This window comes from Crocodylus siamensis, chromosome 5 (assembly GCF_052110815.1).
Source record: "Crocodylus siamensis isolate JL-2025a chromosome 5, ASM5211081v1, whole genome shotgun sequence".
NCBI classification, from domain to species: domain Eukaryota; kingdom Metazoa; phylum Chordata; order Crocodylia; family Crocodylidae; genus Crocodylus; species Crocodylus siamensis.
In genome coordinates, this window is record NC_143399.1 from 135,975,608 (window position 1) to 135,988,671 (window position 13,064).

General features: G+C 40.9%; 1 protein-coding gene across 1 annotated transcript in view; it reads left to right on the forward strand.

Annotated features, from left to right (window-relative positions):
- The window catches only part of ENTPD3 (ectonucleoside triphosphate diphosphohydrolase 3), a 34,297-nt gene that overhangs the window by 15,732 nt on the left and 5,501 nt on the right, over nt 1–13,064 (forward strand). Inside the window, exons 5-10 of the mRNA XM_090046423.1 lie at nt 5,705–5,855; nt 6,659–6,818; nt 8,795–9,025; nt 9,509–9,781; nt 9,901–10,011; nt 12,682–12,819. Of these exons, the coding sequence (XP_089902549.1) occupies nt 5,705–5,855; nt 6,659–6,818; nt 8,795–9,025; nt 9,509–9,781; nt 9,901–10,011; nt 12,682–12,819 (1,064 nt within the window). The remainder of the gene's footprint in view (nt 1–5,704; nt 5,856–6,658; nt 6,819–8,794; nt 9,026–9,508; nt 9,782–9,900; nt 10,012–12,681; nt 12,820–13,064) is intronic.

The window sequence follows — 13,064 nt, forward strand, 5'->3', positions numbered from 1 at the left end:
GCTGGATAGTTTTGTATACCGGTAGGTCACCAAATTAATCATGAAAGTAATATTCTCTTTTTTGTTTTCAAAAAAGCAAAGGAATCACAGTCAGGGCTGATGTGCACCCGCAGATCTGGCTGGAAAAGCTGACGCAGGATCTGATTACACTGTGGTTTGCTGGAGCCAGTGCTATCACCCACCCATTTACAAGTGTACAAATTCATTCAGTAACTGAGACTAGCCCTCAAAACATTTCAAGGCTTCCTTAGGATCAGATTATACTGGGGGTCCTCACCTCTTTCTGAGGAACTGAGCACCACTCAGGAGCAGACCTGGGGAAACAAGCACTTTTAGGGCCAATTTAGGTAGCTCTTCATCTATTTCAAAACTTGCCTTTGTCCTTGGTTTGTGATTTGTGGTGAGGGGGTCTTTTTGCTTTTTCTTTTTTAATTAGTTCAATTAGTTAATCCAAAAATACTTTGTGCCCAAGCCAAGATTACAACCTGTGAAAAGTAGGGCTTCAGTGAATACATATAATCCCAAAAGTATTTCCCTTACAGGCACAGTCTTTCTATAGCAGTGATAGGAAATTTTAATGGAAAGTATAAGCCTCTGAATTCATAGATTCATAGATTGTAAGGCTGGAAGGGACCTTGGAAGATCATCAGGTCCAGCCCCCCTGCACCAAGCAGGAAAGATAACTAGGGTCAGTGACCCCAGCAAAGTGACCGTCCAGTCTCCTCCTGAAGATTTCCAGGGTAGGTGATTGCACCTCCTGTGGAGGGAGCTTATTCCATAGTCTGGACACCCTAGCTGTGAAGAAGTTTTTCTTAATGTTGAGCCTGAAGCGGTCTTCCAGGTATTTGTGACCATTGTTCCTGGTTTTCCCCAAGGGTGCCCTGGTGAACAGTTGTTCACCGAGCTCTTGATGTACACCCCTCATGTAGCAGTAAGCTGCTACCAAGTCCCCTCTCAGCCTTCTCTTCTTCAGGCTGAAGAGTCTCAGGTCCCTCAGCCTTACCTCATATGGCTTGCCATGCAAGTCTCTGGTCATATGGGTGGCCCTTCTCTGTACTCTCTCAAGCTTTTCCACGTCCTTGTTGAAGTGTGGCGCCCAGAACTGGAGGCAGTACTCCATCTGTGGTCTCACTAATGCTGAGTAGAGTGGGAGAATCACTTCCTTGGTTTGCTGGAGATGCATTGATTGATGCATGCCAGACTATTATTTGCCCTGCTGGCTATAACATCACACTGCCAGCTCATGTTCATACTATGGTCTATTATTACTCCCAGGTCTTTTTCATTCATAGTACTAGTCAGATTGATGTTGCCAAGCCCGTAGGTATGCAGCGGATTTTGTCCCCAGGTGGAGCGCTTTACATTTCTCAATGTTAAATCTCATCTGGTTCCGATCCACCCAACTTGCTAGCCTGTCTAAGTCTGCCTGTATCTGCAGCCTAACTTCAAGTGTGATCATGCTTCCCCATAACTTCCCCCACATCCAAATCATTGCTGAAGATGTTAAAAAGCACTGGACCAAGCACTGACCCCTGAGGGACACCACTGGCCACTTCTTGCTAAGACATGACAGATCCGTTCAGTAGAACTCTCTGGGTCCTATCCTGTAGCCAGCTTCCCAAATATTTTTCCCATTTAGTGTTTAACTGAAAAAACCCCTTTGATGATCCCTTAATATTCTGGGAAATAGCGTCTCTGGGAAAGGACCACATACAAGCTATTTGGATGCATTGATCTCATTTCCAGCAAGTTAGATGTGTATGAGAGAGGGAGAGACAGAGTAATCAACTCTCTTATGAGACATTTGCTGATTTGTGATATCAGCCCTGACCTACACAGATGGCTTTTCCTTTCCTTCTCTCTCTCCAAAATGTACATCAATGCTGACTATGTAAAAACCTCTATGCCAGACCTTTTCTGGAAATGGATATTTAGGGTGTTGCTTCCTGATAAGTTTAGAGAAGCAGTTTCTACCAGCCATTCTCTCCGCAGTGGTAATATACATGCACCCTGCCAGGAGTTTAAAAAAATTGTAGAGAGGAATTTCACAGTGCACAGAGCACAGAAGACATGCAGCAGGGCTTGTCAGGTGGTATATCTTCACATGTTGCAGAAGTGGCAGGCTGCCTACACTAGACTGTATATCAATGGATGCACATTGGCGTCTAATGTCTTGACTAATTAAGAATGTTGCCCTAAGGCTTTTTGGTATGAGAAAAAATGTATAATGTGTAATGCAGCAGAGCAATTCTGCTGCTTTAAAAAGGCTGAAGATAGCACTTTTAAAGTTTGTTTTAATTAGGGCTTTTCTCCCAAGTGGAAAGAAAAGAATGACAGAATGTGAAGGGCCAGGGGACCATGTACAATGATATTATCTGAATCTCTTCAAAGGTGCCTCATGGTCAAAGTAATGAAAGCTGTGCCAATCTCCTATGATACCTAGTGTGAAATGGAGCCAAACTAGACACTGTGAGGGAGGAAGTGAAGACAGGGAGGAGCAATAATCCTGCAACATGCATCTACCTTTCTTCCCTCTCCTACATGAGGGTAGCAGCTAGGCATAGACATGAGTGAGGGCTTCACAAAAATGAGCAGGTGGTGTGGGAGGAATCAATTCAGTGAGAAACATTCTCCGATTAGTACTGTGAGAAGTGTCCAATCTATGTGAATACTTATCTAGGGCCAGAACCAGCAAAGAACATAGGCACCTATTTCCAAAACTGTCTCGTCTGGGGGAGTTGTGGCCATGTGCAAAACCAGAATGTCTGTTGCCTATAGTGCTTCAAAGTCAACTTTAGTCCCATGCACTTTGGCAGCTTGCATTGACTGAGCCAGTGATCTCCAGGACATTTCATTACTGAATTGTGTCTCTAATGCTTTCAAAATAGGTTCTGGGTTTTTTTTTAAATTAATGCATGGGACTACGTGGGTGTAGTCTTTCTGGACTTCAGCAAGGCCTTTGACACTGTCTCCCACCCCATCCTCATTAAAAAATTGGGCGACTGTGGCATTGATGCCTACACAGTCAGATGGATTGCAGATTGGCTCAAGGGTTGCACTCAGAGGGTGGTGGTGGATGGGTCATATTCGACCTGGGGAGAAGTGGGCAGTGGAGTCCCCCAGGGCTCTAGTCTTGGGCCCGCGCTGTTCAATCTCTTTATCAGTGATTTGGACGACAGGGTGAAAAGCAACCTGTTTAAATTTGCTAATGATACCAAAATTTGGGGTGAGGTGAGCTTGCTAGTAGGGAGGGAAAGACTGAAGCAAGACTTGGATAGGTTACAGGGGTGGGCTAGCAAAAACAGGATGTGCTTCAATACTGACAAGTCCAGGGTGCCGCACTTGGGCAGCAGTAACCAGCAGCACACTTATAAGATGGGAAACGCCCTTCTTGAGAGCACGGAGGCAGAAAAGGATCTTGGAGTCATTACTGACTCCAAGATAAACATGGGCCAACAATGTGAGGTCACGATTGGCAGGGCTAAACTGCACCTTGTCGTGCATCCACAGGTGCATCTCAAGTAGGGCCAAGGAGGTGATCCTCCCCTTCTGTGCAACACTGGTCAGGCCACAGCTGGAGTACTGTGTCCAGTTCTGTGCGCCCCACTTCAGGAGGGATGTGGACAACATTGAGAGGGTCCAGAGGAGGGCCACCCGCATGATCCATGGACAACAGGGCAGACCCTACAATGAAAGACTGCGGGACCTGGACCTGTTCAGCCTTCACAAGAGAAGGCTGAGGGGAGACCTGGTGACCATCTATAAACTCACTAGTGGGGGACCAGAAGGGTTTGGAAGAGACCTTGTTTCCCCTAGCGCCACCTGGCATAATAAGGAATAACGGCTATAAGTTGTTGGAGAGTAGGTTTAGATTAGACATCCATAAGAACTACTTCACAGGCAGGGCGGCTAGGATCTGGAACCAACTTCTAAGGGGAGTGGTGCTGGCTCCTACCCTGGTGGTCTTTAAGAGGAGGCTTGATGCCTACCTAGGTGAGATCATTTGAGCCCAGTTTTTTCTCCTGCCCAGGCAGGGGGTCAGACTTGAAGATCTACAAGGTCCCTTCCAACCCTACTTCTATGATTCTATGAACCCAGGACGCATCTAGCAAACTTAGATACTTGCAAGGTTAGGCAACAGCTGCACTTGTTAAACTTGGACACCTCAATTCTGCCAATGTCCTGCTTTAGGTGCCTAAGTCCTTTATTGTATATAACTTCTTGTTCATAATCATTTATAGGATGGATCTGCTCTGTCTGTCTATACCACACTGATCATGACCACTATGAGGCACCTGACAAATAGACATAGATTCACATACATGGTAGGCATAGGAAATTCTCATTCTCCCCCACCCACCATGCACTGGTGGAGGAGGTTGACTGTTTTTTTGTTTTGTTCCTGGGGTAGCTTTCTTTACTTTGTTTCTTTTGTTGTTTTTCATTCTTCCTGTTATAGGAAAGCTATGGTGAAGAGATCAGTCTGGCAAGATATCCGTGAGGTAGCCAGGTCTATAGTGTAGTAGGGTGACATCTCACACCTGGGGACCAGCCAGTGCTGGATTTAGACATAAGCTACTTAAACCACAGTTTAGGTCCTCACAATATGAGGGGGGGTTTCTAAATAAGAAAAAAAAATTTGGACATTTTTATTCTAATATGACAATAATATACATATATTTGGCTCCACAGTTATTATTCATACTGAGTTCATAAATTTGTGTAGAAATAACAATAATTCATCTTAAACATTTCATGAAAATCCATTTTCATGGATTTTGTGGATTGTTTTTATCATATTGGGCCTCTTAAACTGGACATAGTTTAGGGTCTCAGCATGTCATAATCCAGCCCTGGGACCAGCCATAGAAGAGGCTCGGTTACTTGTTCTCTCTAGTCTCACTTTGATCCTACTGTCCCTAAGGACCACAGCTGTGGGGTTAGGCCTTTGTTCCAGGTAATCCCTGAGTTGGCATATCTACTTTGAAGTCTGGGTTTGATCATGAAACCTCCTTGGCACTTAAGTGCCCAAACTGTGTAAAGGAAAGTCTGCTTGTTGCTCACTAGAAAGCTTTTTCAGATGAATTTCTTTACTTAAATTATGGGCATGTCCATTTTACAGATGGGGACACTGAAACATGGGAAGGAAAGTGTTTGCCCACAATCAACCAGCAGTGTCTCCTGGTTTTAGGTCCCTACTTAGTAGAACATGTTGATTTTGATTAAACTGTGGTCAAATTACACATTACAGTTTGATATTTTTGCTATCATTGGATGCTAGGTCAAAATATAGCTTCACATATGCCAGTTTGTTAGCTGTAGTCTCCACCACTTAGGACACAGAGGGGTGGACTTATGTGTAATTAAGATCTGTGAGTTTTCCGTGCAGGAGACGTCTTCCTTTTCTGTACTGCAGGGCACACAAAGTGCTATTCTGCTAGTTTGTTTTTGTGTGCAGTTGGAGGGACAGAAGCTTAGAGGATGTAGCTCCTATGTTGAAAAGAAACATTCCTGACAAAACATTTCATGGCATGTTCATGAATATCTGTATTACTCTTTTAGATTTTTTTCCTTAAACATTTCGTGTTAAAACGTCTTTTCAAACTGGATTTTCAAAAGGGTGGGAAAAGCTGTTTCTTCTAATGTCTTTCATTAGGTTAAGATATAGCTGGTAAAGCTAAATTAGCCACTTGTTTTCTTTTAGGCCCTGGCATATCCAGTTATGGGACTAGCCCTCGAGAAGTTGCCAAACCCATTGATGACTGTATGAAAAAAGTCAAGGAGAAAGTTCCATCCAATATGCATAAAAATACCCCTGCCTATCTGGGAGCTACTGCTGGAATGAGACTTCTGAGGTATAGTAAAATCCCATAATAACCTCTGATGTACGTAAACAGAAATGCAACAAATAAGACTAGGAAGCAAATATGTGTTGGACAGACATCTGTTTACCAGGAATTGATCTGTCTCAAAAGGAAACCAAACTCAGCCAATAAAACCAAAGACTCGGAACTGTTGGTTTGACTTTTTCCAGCTCTGTTGTTCCTTTCCTATGTTACTTCACTGTATTGAAAATAAATATTTGCTTGCTTTACCAAAAGCAGTACATAGACATCATTCTCTTCTCAGAATGTGTTCTCAACTCCCACTGAGTAAATGAATAGCGTATGTGTATATTTGATGGTAAGAAGGCCAGATTCACACCAGTGGATATAAATAACTTCCTATGTATTACACTTTATTTATGTATATGGCTTTCTGGTCTGGGACCAGCTGACTTTTATATTTATTCTGTGGGTAAACAAAAGATTAAAATCCCCATAACTATAAAGTCAGCACCTTTTACATATACATTCAGTGCACTAAAAACAGTTTTATATGAAGAGCAAAATACCCAGATATTTGTATGATACACATGGCCACTCTTGGACATAACTGCAGTTTAACACTGCTAAAGTTGCTTTAGATCAACTTCTTTTGCAGAAAGTAATTGTACATCTAACTTGGTTTTCCTTATTACAGGCTGATCCTCCAAGATAAAATGGACTTTGATTTTTCAGTAAGAAATCATGGGCATATTTTTAGTCATTAGTTTAGCAGACAAATATGAAATTGCTTTTTCAGATGCTCAGCATGTTGTGTTTTGTGAATTGCTTAGGTTGCAAAATGAAACGGCAGCCAATGAAGTCCTTGCAAGCATTCAAAGCTACTTCACAACCCAACCCTTTGACTTTAGGGGTGCACAAATCATAACTGGGCAAGAGGAAGGGGTGTATGGATGGATTACAGCCAACTATTTAATGGGCAATTTCGTGGAGGTGTGTGGAAAAAACCTGCATGTTTTATCTTACAGTACTGTTTTATAAATCATACATTTTAGGAGAGTTGTATGTTAAAAAAGCCATTGGCTTTACATTCCTAACAAAAGTACATTACAGTAGTTTTTGCTATGAAGATAGAACAAAAAATGTAGAGTTTTTACTTTGACTAATACTGAAAATACTTTATAAGGGATATGTTTCATGGAATGTGTTCTATATCATGATCAAGTACAGAACAGAATTCCTGACTGAATGATAAATCTAATACCTTATTTGCACACACCCCTTCAACAATACTGGTACAGTTAAAGCCACAGAAATCCCTTAGCATGGACAATGCTATAAACATGCTTAAAATATTCCTTCAGCTGCATCAGTTTAAATAGGAAAGTGCTTTCATACAGGAAGAATGATGGTTTGTGCAGGTAATGTATTGTAATTTATTATGCCACCAGTATGACTATATCCACACCAGAGTTTGTACCAATATTTTGGTAAAAAAAAGAAAATCACGCCAGGTCCCTTAGCCAGCATAGTATATACTATAAAAATCTGAATGCAGACCAGGCCTAACTCTACCAGAATGTAGATCTCCACTGTTCAGTTGCATTTATCAGAGGTAGCTGCTTCCAAGAATAGTCAAGAGGGTTATTCTAGGTTATCTTGTGAGACTGAAAAGAAATTCAACCAACTTCCAAAAATGGTTAGTTCTCCCTATTGAACAGTTACTAGTAGATTGTGACAGCTTGCAAAGTGAATTTATAGCTCACTGATCTGAATCCAAAGTGACATCTCACTTCAGAGACATTTGCAGGAGTTAATCACATAATTGATGGTATATGAACATTGTGGAAGTACTACATAGTGATTTCATAACTATATACTCTGGAACATTGTTTTTCCCCTTTGCTTACACTCTCACAGCAACACTAACTTCACTGCAGGGACATAACTGAATATGGTCTCTAATTTTGTAGAGGTTATGATCAAAATCTCAAATTCTGTGTGGAAGATGTTGTGGATTTTAAGGGTCCACAAGATGCTAGGAAACCAGGTTAGTACACAGAATACAGAGGACTAAAGCAACATGAAGAATTTGGCTCTTGTTTCAATAGAGTAATGGTTTCACCATAGGAGTTTGCATGAAAATATTTGCTGGGGTATGATGTCTGGTCTCTCTTCTTCCTGAACACGACACAACATGTACTCGCACACAGCAAGAACTTCCTTCATAAATAATAACAATATTGGAAAATATTTGTGGATTTTGCATGCTTTATCACCACTATTATTTGTATTACTGTATTCTGCATTATGATGACATGAAGCTTCAACGCAATTTTACTAGGAGATGTATGAAAACCAAATAACTTCTAGAAAACTAAAAACCATCTAAGAAGGTAGATCTTCCTTGTGAAATTGGTTTTAAAATGTAAAGCCTTTGAATGCAGTCCTCACCTGGTAGAAAGCTCCAGAGCTCATGGACATCAGCGGAGTCTTTAACTGAGGATCTACCTCTCTCTTCTGCTTCTCATTCACTTCTGGCCTGTCTTTATTCTTTGTACTGTGGTTATTTGAGGCTTTTAAATACTTAACACCTCACAAACAGTAGCTAATCTTCAGACTAACTCATTCAGAAAGACAAGTAAATATTATCTCCACTTTTTGGATGCTATGAAATTAAGTGACTTGTCTAAGATCATACAAGGAGTCAGAATCAGGATTACATTTTAGGGATTTCAGTGTTTTATCACTGAACTGTACTTTTCTCTGGGCTCAAGCTGTGTCAGATCATTTCCTTCATTCTTTAGCTTCATTTCCCTCTGAAAACAACATAGTACTCTAAAACTTTTCTATTGATACCTCTGTGAGTTCTTTAGTATAGCATATGTAGCATACAATTTAACTGAGTAGAAGAGCTTGAGAGGATAATGCAGGCAATATTTGTAACTAGATTGTGTTTTGCTTTTTAGAGAAACCTTTGGAGGACATGGAGCCATCCTCATGGAGCAGAGACCACAGGGGCACTTGATCTAGGAGGAGCCTCCACACAAATATCATTCATCCCAGACGACACCCTGAAGACTTTCAATAGCACATTACAAGTGCATCTGTATGGTTATGAGTATAGTGTATACACCCACAGCTACCAGTGCTATGGGAGAGATGAGGCTGAGAAGAGGCTCTTAGCATCACTATTGCAGGTATATTCAAGCATGTGTACTGTCTTGTTGTTTGTATCCAATGACTCTCTGGGCATGTTCTCTCTTTCCTTTTATATTCTTTTATGGTAAGGATCTGAGACTTCAGTTAAGGCCTTGTAATGCTAAGTGCTGGACAAACATGGGGCTTGTGAAAGAAGATACAGGGGAAAACGGTGAGATAGGACAGGAAGCTTTGTTACAAGCAGGTGATTCATTTTAGAGAATCTGCCTCAAGCCATCAGAGATCTCCACAAAAAAAATCCTGCTAAGTAAAAATCTTTGTAAATATTGGCTCACAGCATGAGTGATTTGTGTGAGAAAGTACTTGGTTTGAAGTGGAATTAGTAAACTGCTTTCTTGATAGTCTTATTAGGGCCAAAAGGAGAATGGGGATGATATAAATGTACTAAATTAAAATACTATTATTAATGTCAAGTTTAAAATCTTTTCTGCTAAATAAACTTTACTGTTGTTTTCCCTCAGAATTCAAGAAACAAGTCCCAGATTGATAATCCATGTTATCCACAGAATTATGAAACTGTTTTAACAATGAAACACGTGTGTGGAAGCCTTTGCACACAGTCTGTAAGACCAGCAAATTACAACCCAGACAGGCTCATACATTTCAGAGGAACTGGAGACACTGCTTTCTGCCAGGAGGTGGTGTCCTTATTGTTTAACTTCACTGCTTGCAATGACAAGGAGGATTGTTCATTTAATGGCATCCGTCAGCCAAAGGTTAAAGGGAAGTTTGTGGTAAGTTTGCAAGCGCAGTGCATACCCACTCTGCTTATTAATTCCAGCATTTCTTCCCTGCCTCTGATTTTATATAGAGTCATGAGAGTAATTTGCCTTTCATCTGCTTTTATTTATAGGCCTTTTCTGGATTCTACTATACAGTAAATGCTTTGAATTTAACTGGACAGTTTTCCCTTACTGATTTTAATTCAAGCATGTGGCTTTTCTGTTCACAGAACTGGAACCAGGTCAGTATGAATTTTCTGCATTTGAAAAGGGTGAAAAGTTAAGAAGACATGCCACTTAGAAGTAGACCATTTAGTTCAGATGAATAAACTTGTTTTTAATGGTGCAGATAACTGTTAGCCTTTCCTTCCTCAGAAGTTTCAAATTCTCTCCAAACTTTGGTCTAGGTTCAAGAAACTTTTCCTATGGTCTTAGGTCATTTTCTGCTTGAAATGAAACAAGCAGTCAGGCAAACCAAATGCATTTTCAGCTATGTTTTGTGACTTCTGCACAGCTGTCATTCATGCCACAACAAAAACGGGTTTGTTTTTACCAGAGGGTCTCTTTACATGTGCAGATAAAGGCATAATGGGATCTGATGTGCAATCTACACAGTTGTACCTCCTGCCATGCTACATGTGCCTTGCAGGAGGCTTGATTGTGGGATCACAAATCAGAACCCATCACATCTTATTATAAGCTCACAGGGAGTCCAGGATCATGATCCATGCACCAGCAAGAAGTAAGCTCCTGTGACTGGGAGCCCCTTCAGTTGACCTGCTCTTCAAGCCGTGGGGGTGCCCCAGGGGTTCCTGTGGCAGGGAGACTGTGGCTGACACAGTCCCCCAGCCTTGGGGGTGCTCCAGGCATGCCTGCAGCTGCAAGGCCACAGCTGACACAGTATTCCAGTGTTGTAGGTGCTCTAGGCACCCCTGTAGCTGTGAGACTGCTGTTGATGTGATGTCCCAGGTATAGAGTACCCTGTAGCTGGGACACCACATTGTTTTCTCACAGCTGTGGGGTTACCAGGGCTATTCCTGTGGCTGGGAGTCCCGTCAGCAGATGGGGTTCCCAGCTGTGGGGGCATGTGTTCCCACAGCTGGGAGCTAGGGTCAGCTGGGAGATCCCAGGTTTGAGGATGCACATGGGTTCCTGCAGCTGGGAGCTCTGACCACCTGATAGGGCTCCCAGCCACAGGGGTCCCTAACCATACATTCCATTAATGGAATAATAGAAAGCAGCTACAAAGTTATTACAAATATTTTCTGGAATAACTTAATAAAAAGAATAAGCTATAAAGCCATTACTTGATTGAACATGTGGCCAGGTGGCCACTTAGGTATGATTAACTGGTTAATCACATCTTAAATGTAACATGTAGATGGGACCTGAAAGTAACAATGAGCCTGATCTTCTTTATACCAATTTCTTTTTTCCTACTGTGGCAATGTAAGGGGTCATAAACCTGGTAAGCACTGTGGAGAAACGTTACTGGGTATGAGAATCAGGTCTAGTTCTCCACACTCTCTTCCACTGATCATTCTAGATACTCACACCTATCAGAACCTGCTTTCTCAGGAAGCTGCTTTTTTGATGTACTGATACACTAATTGTTGATGCAACAGTCAGAAAATGAAGTGTCCAGACATGACAGACTTATAATTTTAAGCTAACTGTTTCCAACTGGAGCCTGTCCCAGGCAGTATCAAAAATCAGTATTGTCTCATAAATAGTTAAATTCAATGGTAACATTTACATTGCCTTAAGAAGGGAGTAGAATTAGAACCCTGGAGAATTTATATGCTGGAGGATAGATTTATTATTCATTTGTGAACCCCTAAGAGAGTATGCCAGAAGGAAAGACATATGTTAGAGATTTTATTAAAGTTAAAAGCTATAAAGGAGCACCAAAGTGGCACTCTGCCATGCCACCTGTCCCATTGCTCTGCAGTGCTTCATTCTTTTGTCTTGCTTGATAGTTTGTTTCTGATATTAAAAGTCTTATTAATTAATTTTGATTATTATTATTAATGTACCTTGAGGGCATCTTGTTGTCTTCATAACCAGTTTTGCCTTCACTAGTCCCCATTTCAGCATTAAATGGAAAATTGGACCAAAACTATTTGCATACTCTTTGCTACTTAATAGAGCATCCAATGCTGAAATGATGACAAAAATACCTAGGTGACACATACAGATAACCGATCTGCTAGCCTTCTGTATCAATCAATGTAATTTCTCAGAACCCCTTGTCAAATCTATCTTTCTGCTGCATACTGTATTGTGATCTCAGCTATAGCAGCATAGATACAGAATAACTCAAGGCATAGGTGCTAACTTTTATTTTTGCTGGGGGGGGGAGAGGGAGAAGCGGGGCTAAGATGATGGACACGTGGAAAGTTTTCCACATTTCAGGTGACAGCCCTCTTCCTGGGGTGGAGTGGGGGAAGGGCCCTCATGCCTCCACATACTTGACGCCTCTGAAAGGATTTGCTTGAAATTATTTCAGATTTGCATTGATGCATCTGAAACTACAAACAGTCTCTGTGTTTTCTTTTAACATTCCAAGCTATACTGTTCTCATTATCTGATCATCTTTTGCCACACTACGCATCTTAAAGAGCTTGGCATTTAAAATGTATTGCTAAGCTGTAAAATGACAAAATGTAATAACTTTAATAGCTTCAATCTTTTCCAGGCAGATTTTATTATAATTATTTACACTATAAAATAAATGAGTAGCATAGTTTTTGTCCAGTGTAAATCTCATTGTCTATATGTCTACAATCATACTTTTCTAAAGGTGTCTCTGCAAACAGGTGCTAAGTATTCATATTGCAAGTTCTGCTTAGTTAAAGTTTTTTCTGTCTTAATTTTTACTAGTGGCATGAATCTTTTTGTTTTTATTTTAGCTTCAGTATATGCTGCCTAAATTTGAAGAAACCTATGCTAGATCCTACTGCTTTTCAGCAAACTTTATCTATTACCTGCTTATACAGGGATACAAATTTAGTGCAGACACCTGGTCTCAAATACATTTCCAAAAAGAGGTGAGGATGAGTTGGTTTTTATTGTTTTAATGTTTTATTAACAATTCATTGTTATGTTGACTAAGAAAAAATTAAAAAATGGAAGTGGAAGGATGTTTTATTCCAATGATTGTGATCAGCTTTTTATAGAAGATACTGTAACTCCAGTGCCACTGCTGACTTCAGTTGATGCCAGTGGCAGCAATATGATTAACTCATTCCAGATAATTCTGCCCTCTGTTAACTCTGGGCAAATTCATCAGCCA